The sequence below is a fragment of the Lepidochelys kempii genome, chromosome 1 (assembly GCF_965140265.1).
Source record: "Lepidochelys kempii isolate rLepKem1 chromosome 1, rLepKem1.hap2, whole genome shotgun sequence".
Taxonomy (NCBI): Eukaryota; Metazoa; Chordata; order Testudines; family Cheloniidae; genus Lepidochelys; species Lepidochelys kempii.
This window is the reverse complement of record NC_133256.1, coordinates 322,682,967-322,697,639: the sequence shown is the minus strand read 5'-3', so window position 1 is coordinate 322,697,639 and position 14,673 is coordinate 322,682,967. Positions and strand designations below refer to the sequence as shown.

The 14,673-nt window shown below is 39.7% G+C and overlaps 1 protein-coding gene across 1 annotated transcript in view; it reads left to right on the top strand.

The window, feature by feature from the left end:
• Positions 1–14,673, top strand: part of SLC2A13 (solute carrier family 2 member 13) — a 317,250-nt gene that overhangs the window by 61,150 nt on the left and 241,427 nt on the right. Inside the window, exon 2 of the mRNA XM_073328433.1 lies at positions 13,758–13,917. Coding sequence (XP_073184534.1) covers positions 13,758–13,917 — 160 coding nt within the window. The remainder of the gene's footprint in view (positions 1–13,757; positions 13,918–14,673) is intronic.

Genomic DNA, 14,673 nt, shown 5'->3' with positions numbered 1-14,673 from the left:
ACCTAAGTATAAATAAAGGATGTACTAACAGAGGTTAAAGATGACTAGGGCTTGGGAAAATGATGTAGTCATGAGTATAATTGAAGAGTAGAATTTTTTGTATGTTTTGAATGAAGAAACTACAGAAAACTTGATTGGAATTTCTATGGACAGAAATTCCATGTTTGAATAATATGAGTATAGCAATATACCACTGACTGTCTGACCAGGAAGGTGATGGTGATTGTGAAATGCTCAGGGAGGTTAGAGAGGCTCCAAAAAGAGAGAACTCCTTAATAATTAATAATGGGGGATTTCAGCTATCCCCATTTTGACTGGGTACGTGTCACCTCAGGACAGGATGCAGAGATAAATTTTCTATACACCATTATGACTGCTTTTTGGAGCAGCTAGTCCTGGAATCCAGAAAGGGAGAGGCAATTCTTTATTTAGTCTGAAATGATGCACAGAATCTGGTCCAAAAGTGAATATGGTTGAATCGCTCAGTAATAATGACCATAATGTAATGATGAAATTAATTCTTTGGAATGCCAAATAAACCTACCACAGTAGTATTTAACTTCAGAAAGGGGGACTACACAACAATGAGGAAGCTAGCTAAATGGAAATTTAAGAAGAATGATTACAAGAGTGACATGCCTGCGAACTGCATGGAAATGTTTTAAAAATGCCATAATAAAGACTCAAACTAAATATATATACCCCCGCTCCAAAAGCAAGAGGATCCAAAAAAATGCCACCGTGCTTAAACAGAGTAAAAGAGATGGATAGATACAGACATTCTTTAAAAATTGGAAGTCAAATCCTGCTGCGGAAAAGAGAAAGGCAAGTCAACTGTAAAAGTATAATTAGGCAGGTTAATAAATAATTTGAAGAGCAACTAGCAAAAGGTACCAGGAAAGGGTTTTTTAAAGTACATGAAAACCAAAAAGCCTGCCAACCATTCAGTGGTGGCCACTGGACGGTTGAGGTACTAAGTGAGCACTCCAGGAAGACACAGCTGTTGTGGAGAAGTTAAATGAATGCTTTGCATCAGTCTTCACTAAAGAGGATATGAAGGAGATTCCCACACCTGAGCTACTGTTTTAGATGACAGATCCAAGGAACTGTGCCTGAATGAGGTGTCAGTAGAGAAGGTGTTGGAACAAATTGATAAATAGAACAGTAGTAAGTCCCCAGAACCATAGGGTATTCACTCAAGAGTTCTGAAGGAAATCAAATATGAAATTGCAGAACTGCTAACTATGGTATGTAACCTCTCTCTTAAATCAGCCTCTGTACCAGATGCTGGAGGATAGCTAATGTACAGCTGATTTTTTTTTTTTAAATAAAAAGGCTCCAGAGGCATTCATGGCAATTACAGGTGGGGAAGCCTAACTTCAGTCCCGAGCAAATTGGCTAAAACTATAGTAAAGAACAGAATTATCAGGCACGTAAATGAACGCAGTATGTTGCGTAAGAGTCAACACTGCTTTTGTAAAGGGAAAGCATGCCTCACCAATTTATTGGAATTATCTGAGGGGGGTCAACAAACATGTGGACAAGGGTGATCCAGTGGATATTGTATACTGGACTTTCAAAAGGTCTATGACAAGGTCCCACACTAAAGGCTCATAAGCAAAGTAAGGAGTCATGGGATAAGAAGGAAGGTCCTCTCATGGATCAGTAACTGGTGAAATGGAGAAATAATGTTAGTTTTTCACAAAGGATAGAGATAAATAGCAGGGTATCCCTAAGGATCTGTATTGGGATCAGTGCTGTTCAACACATTCAGAAATGATCTGGAAAAGGGGGTAAACGGGTGGCAAAATTTGCAGATAAGTATCTTGAGTAATTCTGTATCAAGTCCAAAGCTGACTGCAAAGAGTTACAAAGGGATCTCACAAAACTGGATGACTAGGCAACAAAATGGTAGATGAAATTCAGTGTTGATAAATACAGTGTAATGCACATTGGAATACATACAAAATGATGGGTCTTGCTACTCAAGAAAGAGATCTTGGAGTCATTGTGGCTAGCGCTCTTAAATCATCTGCTGAATGTGCAGCAGCAATCAAAAAAGCTAACAATGTTAAGAACCCTTAGGAAAGGGATAGGTAATAAAACAAAATATATAATAACATTGTTGGTATTCCCACACCTTGATTACTATGGATAGTTCTGGTTGACCCATCTCAAAAAGATATATTAGAGTTGGAAAAGGTACAGAGAAAGGCAACAAAAATTATTAGGGATATAGAACAGCTTTCACGTGAGGAGAGATTAAAAGGACTGGGATGGGACTGTTCATCTTAGAAAAAAGACTAAGTGAGGATATGATAGAGGGCTATAAATTATGGTGTAGAGAAAGTGAAGAGAGAAATGTTATCTACCCCTTCACATAACACATACATCAGGGGTCACTCAATGAAATTAATAGGCAGCAGGTTTAAAACAAACATAAGGAAGCAGTTCTTCACACAACGCACGGTCAATCTGTGGAACTTGTTGCCATGGGATGTTGTGAAGGCCAAAAGTATAAATGGGTTAAAAAAAGGAATTAATTCATAGAGGATAGGTTAATAGATGGCTGTTAGCCACAATGGTCAGGGATGCAACCCCATGGTCTGCATGTCCCTAAACCTCTGATTGCCAGAAACCGGGAATGGATGACATAATTGCCCTATTCTGTTCATTCCTTCTGAAGCCTCTAGCATTGGTCACTGTTATGTTGTGGCCTGAACGTGAAGGGGGAGAGAGCGGGGAAAATTAAAAATTCAGCAGTGTTTGCATTCCTAAGTGACAAAGAAGATGATTTTAGTGTAAACACCAGATAGGAAGTAGAAGGAAATATCAAGTACTCAAATTTAGACCACATTTAGCTTGAGCCGTTAAAGATGTGATTTAAGATCCACAGCCTGAGATGCAAGATGAAAGGGAGCATACATCAGCATGGCTGTACTTCATTTACTTGTGTCTGTATGAAGATCATTAATACATTTTGCACAGGTTTGGATAATAGGCTTTAATTACTGGAGCTTGTAGCTTTTGCTTCATCTACTGGTATATTCCACAAAAGAGCACAAAATTATAATAATCATATAAAAATCTCAGGAGATTCTAGGAAATTAAAATATAAAGCATATCCTTCCTGTGATTATAAGTGGGGTGACCAAACTTACTAGCCCTCCGAGCCACATATGACAGTCTTCAGAAGTTCAAGAGCTGGGGCACACCTGCTGGGGGTAGGGGCTTCAGCCGTGCTCCTCCTGAAGTCCCAAACCCTGGCAGGTGTGCCCCGCAGGGCTGAAGCCCTAAGACACCCCTCCCTGCAAGGCAGAGGTCCTGAGTTTCCCCCACCCCCGAGTCTGGTAGGTGAAGAATGGGGGGCGGGGGGGATGTGGAGAGCTCCATGAGCCACACTTTAATGGTAAAAGAGGCACAGTTTGGCCACCCCTGGATTATAAAGTTGGTGCTAAATTACTTGAACCCTGGTGTTAAAATCCTTGGTAGATTCTAATCTCAAAATGTTTTAGTTTACCATACAACTGATGATAGCGAGACCATTGTAGTTGCTGGGTTGCTAGGTAGAGCTGGGCATGGTCATGATAACAACCTTCACGCTTTTACAGTGCCTTTCATCCAAGTACCAGTACTTTGCAAACATTAATTAAGCCTCACAACACCCTTATGATGAAGATAGGTGATCAGCATTAAATTGACAATTACCATTTGCAGGCAAAATTAATTTAACTGCAGTGTTCATAACATTCTTGTACTCAGAATGCAGGGTATTGAAAATACCATGGTAATTGTAAGTTTTAATGGCAGCCATTGTATCTTGTAATCAGTGGAGAAAACTGAGATAGAAAGGTTAAATGGTTTACCTCAGGTCATGCAGCAAGTCGTGCCTTACTGGAATCCAGAACTTCTGAATTCTAGTCCCTTGCTCTCGCACTAAACCCGTGCTGCCTCCTGTATCTAGTAAGTGATAGTCCAAAGTGTTTGAACTCTACTTCAGTGTCTTTTCGTTAAATATTCTAAGCTCTGAGTGTAATGCGTGACTTCTGATTTCCACCTAGACAGAATAATTTTCCTAAAGTGCCTTTGTGTCTCTCAGTAAACTGAACATTTATAACTTGGCATGGGATCAAAATATAAATTTTTTTAAAAGAAAAGGAGGACTTGTGGCACCTTAGAGACTAACCAATTTATTTGAGCATGAGCTTTTGTGAGCTACAGCTCACTTCATCAGAGGCATTCAGTGGATGCATCCGATGAAGTGAGCTGTAGCTCACGAAAGCTTATGCTCAGATAAATTGGTTAGTCTCTAAGGTGCCACAAGTCCTCCTTTTCTTTTTACGAATACAGACTAACACGGCTGCTACTCTGAAACCTGTCATACATTTCTTTTTTGTGATTTCATAATGATGAGTACATGATTGGCCTTGTTCAGTGTGAACAGAAAAATTAAAGCCTCCTTAAACTGAGCCGTTTGAAGTATCGCAGCTTGAAACAATATATTCTCTATTTTCTCATTAGGCAATGAGTCAAGGCTTATATAATTCTGGGATATTGTGCTGCCTCAAGTATGAGGCCAATTGCCGTGAACCTCCTAAGGAGCGGGAAAGTCCCAGCATGACGCATGCCATGGAGTGTCTCAGGCTGATTTTATTATTCCAATATTTCATTCTAAATTAGAGATCCAGAGTTTTTTAAAAACATAATTTAGTTATAACTATATTATTGCACAAATCTGAAGTAAAAATAAATAGATTTACTAAAGTGTTTTTTAGCCTTATGTATGAAGCTTCTTTCCCACTGTACTGTAGTCCTGTTTCTAACTCTATTGATCAGGTTGTCTTACAAAATGAAAATTAAATGCACATGTGAGAGATGCAGCTGGCAGTATGTGGATCTCCACTTCCTCCCCACAGGACAATTCTTCAGGTAATCAGACTGCCAGGAAAACAGCGTCTAGGGGCAGCTGTTCTGCACATTTTGGTGAATTCAGCTTATTTTAACATGAATATTGCCATTATCAGACTCAGAAGCATTAGGTTAAGCATCTGGGAATTTGGATGCTTATCTGAACCTATGAACCTTAGCTCACCTCCACCTCCCTGGGCCTGAGTGTGAAGCCGCCGCCTGCTTCTCAGCCCGCCCCGGCTTCCCACGCGAACAGCTGATTCGCGGGAAGGTGGGGGGCAGGCGGAGAAGCAGAGAGGGGTGGCGCGTTCAGGGGAGGAGGCGGAGCGGAGGTGAGCTAGGGCCAGGGATAGGGCTGGGAGCTGCCAGTGGGTGCTCTGCACCCACCAAATTTTCCCCTTGGGTGCTCCAGCCCTGGAGCACCCATGGAATTGGCGCCTAAGGCGCCACTTTTGGCCGGTTAAATTTAGAAGCCCTTTTAGAACCAGTTGTCCCTCGCGGAACAACCGGTTCTAAAAAGGCTTCTAAATTTAACAACCGGTTCTAGCTCACCACTGAATGTATCCATGATAATAAGTCTGTATAGTTTGTGTGTGTGAAGAGGTTGACAGAGAATACTTGACCTTGAAAGGTAAAGGTGCGTGGGGAATAGTGGGGGGAGAGGTTTTTTTTGTTTTTGTTTTTGCTTTAGATTGTAATAATTTTTTTTTAACACCTCACAACTCCCTGACTGCCTTTTGTGATTTTTTTCCCCTACCTCCGGGGGGCTTGCCAGCCACTGGCTGAGAAACCTAATAAGATATTTTTATGTCCCCAATGATATATGAGCACCTTATAATCTTTAATGTATTCATCCTCACAACACCTCTGGGAGGTAGTGAAGTATAATTATTGCTACATTACTCATGGAAAATTGAGGCACAGAGAGGCTAAGTGACGTGCCCAAGGTCATGAAGCAAGTATGTGGTAGAGTAGGGAATTAATGCCCAAATCTCTCAAGTCATAGGCTAGCACCCTGATGACTAGACTATCCTTTCTTTTTAATATAGTATGAGCTCCTCTCATACTGCCATGGCTGTAGTCATTTTCTTTAACCCCTCTCCCCCAAAAAAAGAATGGTAGGGGAGAAGATAATTCAAGGGCCCTTCTTCAAATGATTATCTGTCTGCACCCGTAACCAACCCCATGCCTCTGAACATAATTTAATACGGACATTGGTGATATCTGATACTTGTTGATAATGAAAAATGAAAAGTGAATGTATTTTTAACACTGGTATGAATTCAAAATTTTTCTTCTGGATTATGTGACAAGATACAAAATGTGTAAAGAGCTATATGGCACTTTTATATTTCATGTGTTTCATTTGGCACTGAATGGTTGAAATATCTCTCTAAAATCTTTTTACCAGCATTAGGAAATTGAAATCCTGATGGGTCAGTCAGTGAGTAGTGTTAAGAGAGGTATTGATATATTTCTGCTAATTTAATTAGCCGTGGATTGGGTTGTCATGCTGAGAGCGTCATAAGCATTTACCCATCATAACAAAATATTTTTTCAATGCCACTCTATTATTAAATAATTTGTATTCCTCACTCAAGCTTTTGAAGGCTTCCAGCAGGTGTGTAAAACTAACTTCCATATTAAAGATAACTTGGAGCTCTTAGTGTAGTGAATCAGCCAGACAGCAGGGTACTCATGAATCATGTTGCTTTCCAGAGTATGAGAATGTAACTTTTTCTGGCAAAGATGTTCAAGTCCGGTGTTGTAACCCCTTTCATAGTGTGTGCCTATAACGATAAGCCAAAATGGCATCTGCAGTGTTAAGATATAGTTATACACCTCAGGCGCACTCTGAGGCATAAGAACAAAAGGAGATTACCTTCTGTCACCCAAAATATACACTAGTACAAAACCTCTTGCAACTGAAGTATGGTTACTTAATATAAAAGCTTTTACAACAAATAGAAGATTTTTTCCCCCTAAATACATTGCATTAAACCCTCAGAATTATGCAAAATAGTTTATAGAAAAAACAGAAAAGAGTAGTATAACCTATATCTTTTGAAATGTTTTTATTACTAATTCTAATGTTCTGGACACATTCGTCGTCCTTTACTCCAGGTGTCCTTTTTGACTCTATTTCTGTAATAAAACTGAAATGGGGAGCTATTCAATACCCTTGTTCTAAGCCTCAGTCCTACAAGGGATGTTGTTTTTGTGGATGCAGACTAACATGGCTACCCCCTGATACGTGACTTCAGTGGGACCCTCCAAGAGTCCTTCCACTTGGATTCCATTGCACGGTCTAAGCACTAGTTTTTATGCTAGAAGGTGTCTGTTAGCTTTTATTTCGCATTTTGTCATCTAAGAGGCTGAAATGCTGTTTTTTAAAACTTGCCACTTCTTTCCTTGTACCCAGTCCTCTTGGTTTTCCCCTCTCTACAGAAGTAATGGAATATTAACTGTATTATACTGTTCAGTCACTAGGTGGCGCTCTGAAACATACCCTGTCTGAGCATACAACAGATCTACCTAGCAGTACATTAAAGGATCTTATAGTGAACACATCTGGTATGTATCTCTCTGAGAAGGAAGCACTGACCAGTCCATATCTGGTACAGAAGCCTGGCCTGCTAGTAGAAGCAGCGCTGCAAACTACCATGTACAAGGTTTCCATGAAATGAATAATAGAAGCATAGACTTTAAGGTCAGAAGGAACCATTATGATTGTCTAGTCTGACCTCCTGCACAACGCAGGCCACAGAATCTCACCCGCCTACTCCAGTAACAAAACCCTAACCTATGTCTGAGCTACTGAAGTCCTCAAATTGTGGTTTAAAGACCCAAGATGCAGAGAATCCTCCAGCAAGTGACCCGTGCTCCACGCTGCAGAGGAAGGTGAAATACCCCCAGGGCCTCTGCCCTGGAGGAAAATTCCTTCCCGACCCCAAATATGGCGATCAGCTAAACCCTGAGCATGTGGGCAAGACTCATCAGCCAGACACCCAGGAAAGAATTCTCTGTAGTAACTCAAATGGTGTCAAAGTTAACTAATGCCAGAGGACAACAGAAATAGAAGGAAAGCAACAATAAAGATTACAAACAGAAGGAAAGCAAAAAACTTTGTAGGATCTTATCAATATGCCACTTAGTTCCCCAGAGAACTTCCGTTTTGACAAACCTTCCCAATGGACTGACTGGAAGCAGTATTTTGCAAGATTTTGAATTGCTACAGAACTCCATAAGGAAACTGGAAATATTCAGGTATTCTCTGTAATTTATACTATGGGTAAGCATGCAGAGCATATCTTTAAATCTTTTGCCTTTACTTAACCACAGTCAAAAAGATGACTATGAAAGGGTTCTGGCTTTTTTGATTCATACTTTATACCTTGGAGAAATGTGGTTTATGAAAGAGAGTGTTTTTGCCAGAGAATTCAGGAACCAAGAGAAAATGTTAATCTTTTAGAAGAGTTTCATATGTGTTGGCTGAAAACCATGTTTTTTGGGAAATGGATGAACATCAGAGAGAGGCTAAATATACGTCTTGCAGACAGGAACCTTTAACAGCAACTAAAATTTAAGACAGACTTAACCCTAAACACAGCTGTCCAAATAGCAAAGACTGAAGTTGTGAAATAGCAGAACAAACCTGAAAAGCAAGAAACTCATTGAGAAGCTGTAAACAGATGCAGCATGAGTTATAAAAATAATTATCACATGACCCCTTTGGCTAAGAGGGGCAAATTCCAGGCAAACTACAAAGCCTTTCACAATAAATGTACAAGGTATAGAAAATTTCATAGCTCAAAAGACGTGTGTCCAACCAAAGGTGAAATATGTAATAAATGTGCAAAATATGGACATTTTGCAGCTGTTTGCTGTACTAAAACAATGAGACAGCTAACTACAATTATAGATAATCAAGAGCCATTATTTCGGATATCTATCACGTGATGGTATCTATCACATTATGACAGAGCCTGCCTGGAGAATTAAACTCAATATTCATAGAAAGACTATTGAGTTTAAAATGGACTCAGGAGCAGATATGACTATCATCTCAGAAGGGACTTACAATCACATTCAACTCCACCCAAAGCTGAAATCCCCTGACACAGACTTGATATCTCTCTGGAGGTATTCTGAACTGCATGAGCCAGTTTACTGCAGAAACAATTTACAAAGAAAAGTTATGCATTAAGAATGTATGGAATGAAAGACCTACAGTCTTCCCATTGTATTTGGGGATATTGGACTTATGAAAGGAGATCCAGTACAAATAACCTTAAGAGACAATGTTGAACCATATAGTGTACATACACCATACTATATATTCCTATTATTCATAAAGTGGAAGGTGAATTAAAGAGAATAGAACAGATTGGCATTATTGAGGAAAATCTGAGTCAACAACATGAGGTGCCCGAATGGTACTGATTATTTTAAAAAAAGGAAAAATATTAGTGTGCCTATTAAAAGACTTATTGAAGTAGTTGTGAGAAAAATATTTCCTCCCCACACTGGATAACTTCCTCCCTAAAGTGAAAAGAGCTATAGTATTCTACAAGCTGGATGTCTTGAGCAGATTCTGGCAAATTCCTTTAGCCAATGAGTTCTAAACTGACTACATTTGTCACACTGTTTGGGAAATTTTGCTTTTGAAGATTACCTTTTGGGATTACAGTGCACATGAAACTTTCCAAAGAAAGATGGCAGAACTGTTGATGCAACACAAATGGAGTTGTAATTTTCACGGACAATAATTTGATATACGATATTTGATGGAAGAACACAACAAAATCCTCAAAGAAATTCTAAGTGTTATCCGTCAGTCTGGACGGAAGATAAACAAGGAAAAGTGCATTTTCCACCTATTCCAAATTGAGTTTTTTGGATAAACAATAAACAACGATGAAATCAGGCCTAGCCCTGAGAAAGTAAAAGCAATTCAAGAATTGAATGTACCAGAACTGAGCTGTGTACTGGGGATGACAAATTACCTTGATCAATACCTATAAGACCTTTCTGTAGTGACAAAACCACTGAATGAACTCTTTAAAGTCCAACACATTGTGGCTATGGGGGTCAAATAAAAATTGCCTTCAAAAATGGTAAAAAATTATCTCAACAGCTCCAGTTCTCAGGTATTATAGTGTGATGAAACCCACAATGGTCAGTGTAGATACAGGTTTCAGAGTAACAGCCGTGTTAGTCTGTATTCACAAAAAGAAAAGGAGTACTTGTGGCACCTTAGAGACTAACCAATTTATTTGAGCATGAGCTTTCGTGAGCTACAGCTCACTTCATCGGATGCATACAAGCAGGCATGGCCTAGGTGATATATAGTTGCAATAACATGGATTTGAGTGGAAGCCAGTTGCATTTTGTTCTCGTGCACACCCAGAAGCAGAAAAACTGTGCAGATTGAAAAGGAGTGCCTGGCAAGTGTATAGGCATATGAGAACTTTTACACATCTGTGTGGATTGGATTCTTTTGCACTGATAACAGACCATAAGCCGCTTGTAGCCCTAATCAACAGAAAAGTATAGGATCAAGCACCGTTGAGATGCTGATGTGTTTTGATCAGATTAATGTTTAATACATTCCTGGGAAAAGTCTGCTGGTAGCAGACACTCCTGTCGCAGAGCTGAGCATCACGCTCAACTAACTGGGAGCACAAAGTTGACGTAAAGGTTTACATGGATTATTTGAATGTATACAGATCAGAGTCAGAAAAGAAACTACACCCATTACCACAAGCAACCTTGACAGACACACAACTTCCAATGTTCTAAGTTACATTAGAATCAGCTGGCTCAAATGGCTAAAGGACACTAAAGAAGTGATAAGAGACTACTTTGCAGCATGTGGACAATTAGGCGACTCAAATGAATTAATGTTTAAAGGTGATTGCATCGTAATTCCAAACGAAATGAGAGGAGAAATCCTAAACTGCTTTGCAGCATGTGGACAATTAGGCGACTCAAATGAATTTAATGTTTAAAGGTGATTGCATCGTAATTCCAAACGAAATGAGAGGAGAAATCCTAAACCTCATTCATGAAGGACATCAAGGACTAATTAAATGCCATGAACAGGCTAACCAGTCAGTATAGTGGCCAGGTATCAGCAAGGACACAGACAATGAGGTGTCTGCATGTGGACATTGCAGAACCAACAGACCAACACAATGCAAGAAACATTTAATAACATCTCTACCAGACGGATCTCGGAAAAGACTAGCTGCAGATTTCAGAGGACATTGTTACTAGATCTTAGTGGACTATTTTTCCAGGTATATAGGAATAACATACTTAAAAGACGTAACATGTCTTAGTATTATTGAGAAACTAAAATGCAAAACTAGTGATGGACTATGAACCAGTTTACTGCAGCTGAGTTTGTCAATCCAAACTAAATATGATTTTTGATCATATTGATAGCAGCCCACATTGCCCACAAACAAATGGAGAGATTGAGAAGAACTCTACAGACAGCCAAGAAAATCCTACGTTAGAAAGAGCCATTCCTTGTTCTTCTGAGCTACAGATAACACTGTAGCAGCTAGTGGATAAAGCCCAGCAGAAATCCAGATGGGAGGACAACTATTCCAATGAAATTCTTTTCTAATCTCTGAAGTGACCGCACATGAAAAGAGTAGCCAAATCAGATAAAAAGGCAAAAAAAGCTTATGAATGCTTTTATGACAGATGTCACTCAGCTAAAGAACTGCTGATTCTAGAACCTGGTGACTGTGTTTTGTGTCAAACTGTATGGAGAAAAAGGATGAACTCAGCTCTTATGAAAAGAATTCATCGCCCAGATCATGTGATTGAGAGTGGCAAGTTCAACAGAAACTGACATCTATAGTTTGTTCCTTACAAAGAACAATCAACAGAGCAAACTATACAGATGGCAGATTCAGAATAATCTGAATGATTTAAAGATTTAAATGATTTAAAGATTCCAAACCAACTAATGGACAGTCAGATGACCAAGATTTTACACATCCAGGTCATGTAATTGGATAACTGTATGATTCAGAGATACTTAAGACTGATCTGTACTGAACTTTAAAGATAGCATGATAGTGTATATTTTGTAAAATGTTGTAAATAGTTAGAATGTAAAACTTTAGGGGGGAGATGTAATGGGATATTAATTCGTATTCTATTGTTTAGTCACTAGATGGCACCATGTATAACATACCTTATCTGAGCATACAACAGGTATACCTGGCAGTACATTAAAGGATCTTATAGTGAACACATTTGGTGTTTATTGCTCTGAGAGAGAAGCTCTGTGGCCAGTCCATATCTGGTACAGCTGAACCTGCTAGTAGCAGCCCTGCAATCTACCTTGAATATGGTGTATGTGATGACATAGACTCTTTGTTTAGCTCAGCTGGGAACTCTGAAACCTCTTCTAATTCAGTTTTAAATAGCTAATCTATAAAAGCAACCTGACTGCTCCTTAAGCACTGCCAAAAGGAGGGAAGAGGAAAATGAGACAAAGTAATTACAATGGCTGTAGGAATTTTATGTTAAATTTTGGTGATGAGGTGCCATCTGTGTGCTAATGAGACATAGTGCATGGCTGTGACCTCATCAAAAGGCTCAGCCACCAGTTCAGAGTGGAGCTTTGCCTTTGGACACAGTTTATTCTGTACCCGCATAGTGTATTTCACTGTGCTCCATTTAAACAAGCTTCAATAGAAATATTCCCCTTCTCTCCCCTGTCCCAAAAGTATCTTTAATTTTAATAAACCATACATAACCTAGAGCCACTAGCTGTCACTGGTTGTTTCTTTCTGCCAGAAAGTACTTTTATGTTCCTTGGAAACTACACCATAAATTTGCGTGGCATATTCAGAATTTCTGATTATGTACGATACACAGATCTGCTGTTGATATGCCATGAAGTTCCTTTTTTATACATGTTTTTCAACTTTAAAAAAATGTTTTAGATCTCTTATTCCAAATTATTTGTTTGGAAGCGTTCCCTAATTCATGGGAACCATTAGATACATTATGATAGGGCAAGAGATGACCATGTATTATCAGAAATACAAGGTTGGGTATTTTGGCTAACATTTTTCATTGCAATGGTCTGAATTGCACCTTATAAATTTAAATCCAGACAGAACTTTCTCTTTATTCCATATGAGATAGCTAAAGCTCAGAAAGCAGTTGTACAATGAATCTTAAATTCTGTTAAACATAAATGAAATTCCCCACCCATAAGGGGAATGGCGGTGATTTTTTCCAGAAGTGGAGAGCACTCAGTTTCATTTGAAGCCAGGGAGAGCTGTGGCTGCACAGCATCAGGCCCTATGTGTTAATCGAAGCTTTCAATACTTTGCTAATGGTTGTCATGTATCAATTTAGATTATAAATGTATGACTCTGTTGCACTCCAATTCAGTTTCATGTGGTACTGTACCTGCTTGTTTTCTCTTGAACTGAAACTATAAATATATTTGCTTATATTTTAGGGTTATCTTTAGTTCACCTTAGATGATTTTTGCTTAAAAATCTGTGATTTGTTTCATGATGCCAGACTCTTTTTAAATTCCTTTATGTATTTTGAATCTGTGAATATTCACAAACATGGTAATTATTATTACTTCCGAATACCTGTGTCCATCTGCTTCAGATAACTGTTCTCTAGCGCTTATTAGCAGTGCAACAAAATGCTGCTGTTAGTTTTCTCCGTTGGAACTCAGCAATCAAGTGCTTACAATTTGTTGTCACATTTATTATATACTGTACTTTAATGCTTCATGACTACAGAGAATGTTGTGTACAGCTGTGTAAATTTAATCCATCACTTTTTTCTTGTAGGTGTGGCTTCCATGACAGTACCAGTATACATCGCAGAGGTCGCTCCACCCCACTTAAGAGGCAGATTAGTTACCATTAATACTCTCTTCATCACAGGAGGGCAGTTCTTTGCGAGTGTTGTTGATGGAGCCTTCAGCTACCTCTCAAAGGATGGATGGAGGTTTGTAAATTCTTACATTTAAAAGTGAAAATAGCGTTGTCATGACTTGGGAAGGAACTAGATCAGTGGTCCCCAAACTGTGGCGTGCGCCTCCCTGTGGGGTCATGGAGGAACAATATGGGGGGAGGGGATGCGGCGGGGTCTTGGCCAGCCCCACAGGGGGGCAGGGAGGGAGTGCCACACAGCCCTGCTCTGCCCCCAATGCTGTTCCAGTCCCAGCCCGTCCCCCACCCCCGGGCCCCAGCTGCTGGCCTTGCTTCTGCCCCTAGCTGCAGCCCTGACCTCAGCCCCTGGTTTACGGCCTGGCCACAGCTCTGGCCCTAGCCTCTGCCCCCTTACCCCAGTCCACACTCCCCCTGCCCCCCCCCCCCCCAGCCTCTGGTGTTACTCTGGGTTTTCAGAACCCAAAACAGTGGTAGCTTAACTGTTTCGCTCCAGGCGGTATCAGGAATAAATCAGTGGGAACACAGCTATTGTGTCTGATAAAATGATTAATACGAGCAAATGTGCTCTTATCTAAAACTACAATTTATTAGATATTAAACACACACAGACATAAGCAATAGTTTGGGACTTCCCAGCTATAGTTACCTACAGTCTGAGATGGTTTTGAATAATCACCAGTCGGACTTCCAGGAGCCCTCTTTCTGTCTAACTGATGGGGAGTTTAGATGTCAGTTCCTTGCTCTGAGAAAAGCTTCCTTGGACTACTCCGTTATTTACTTTTACCTAATCTTTTATAGCTAACTTTAATAA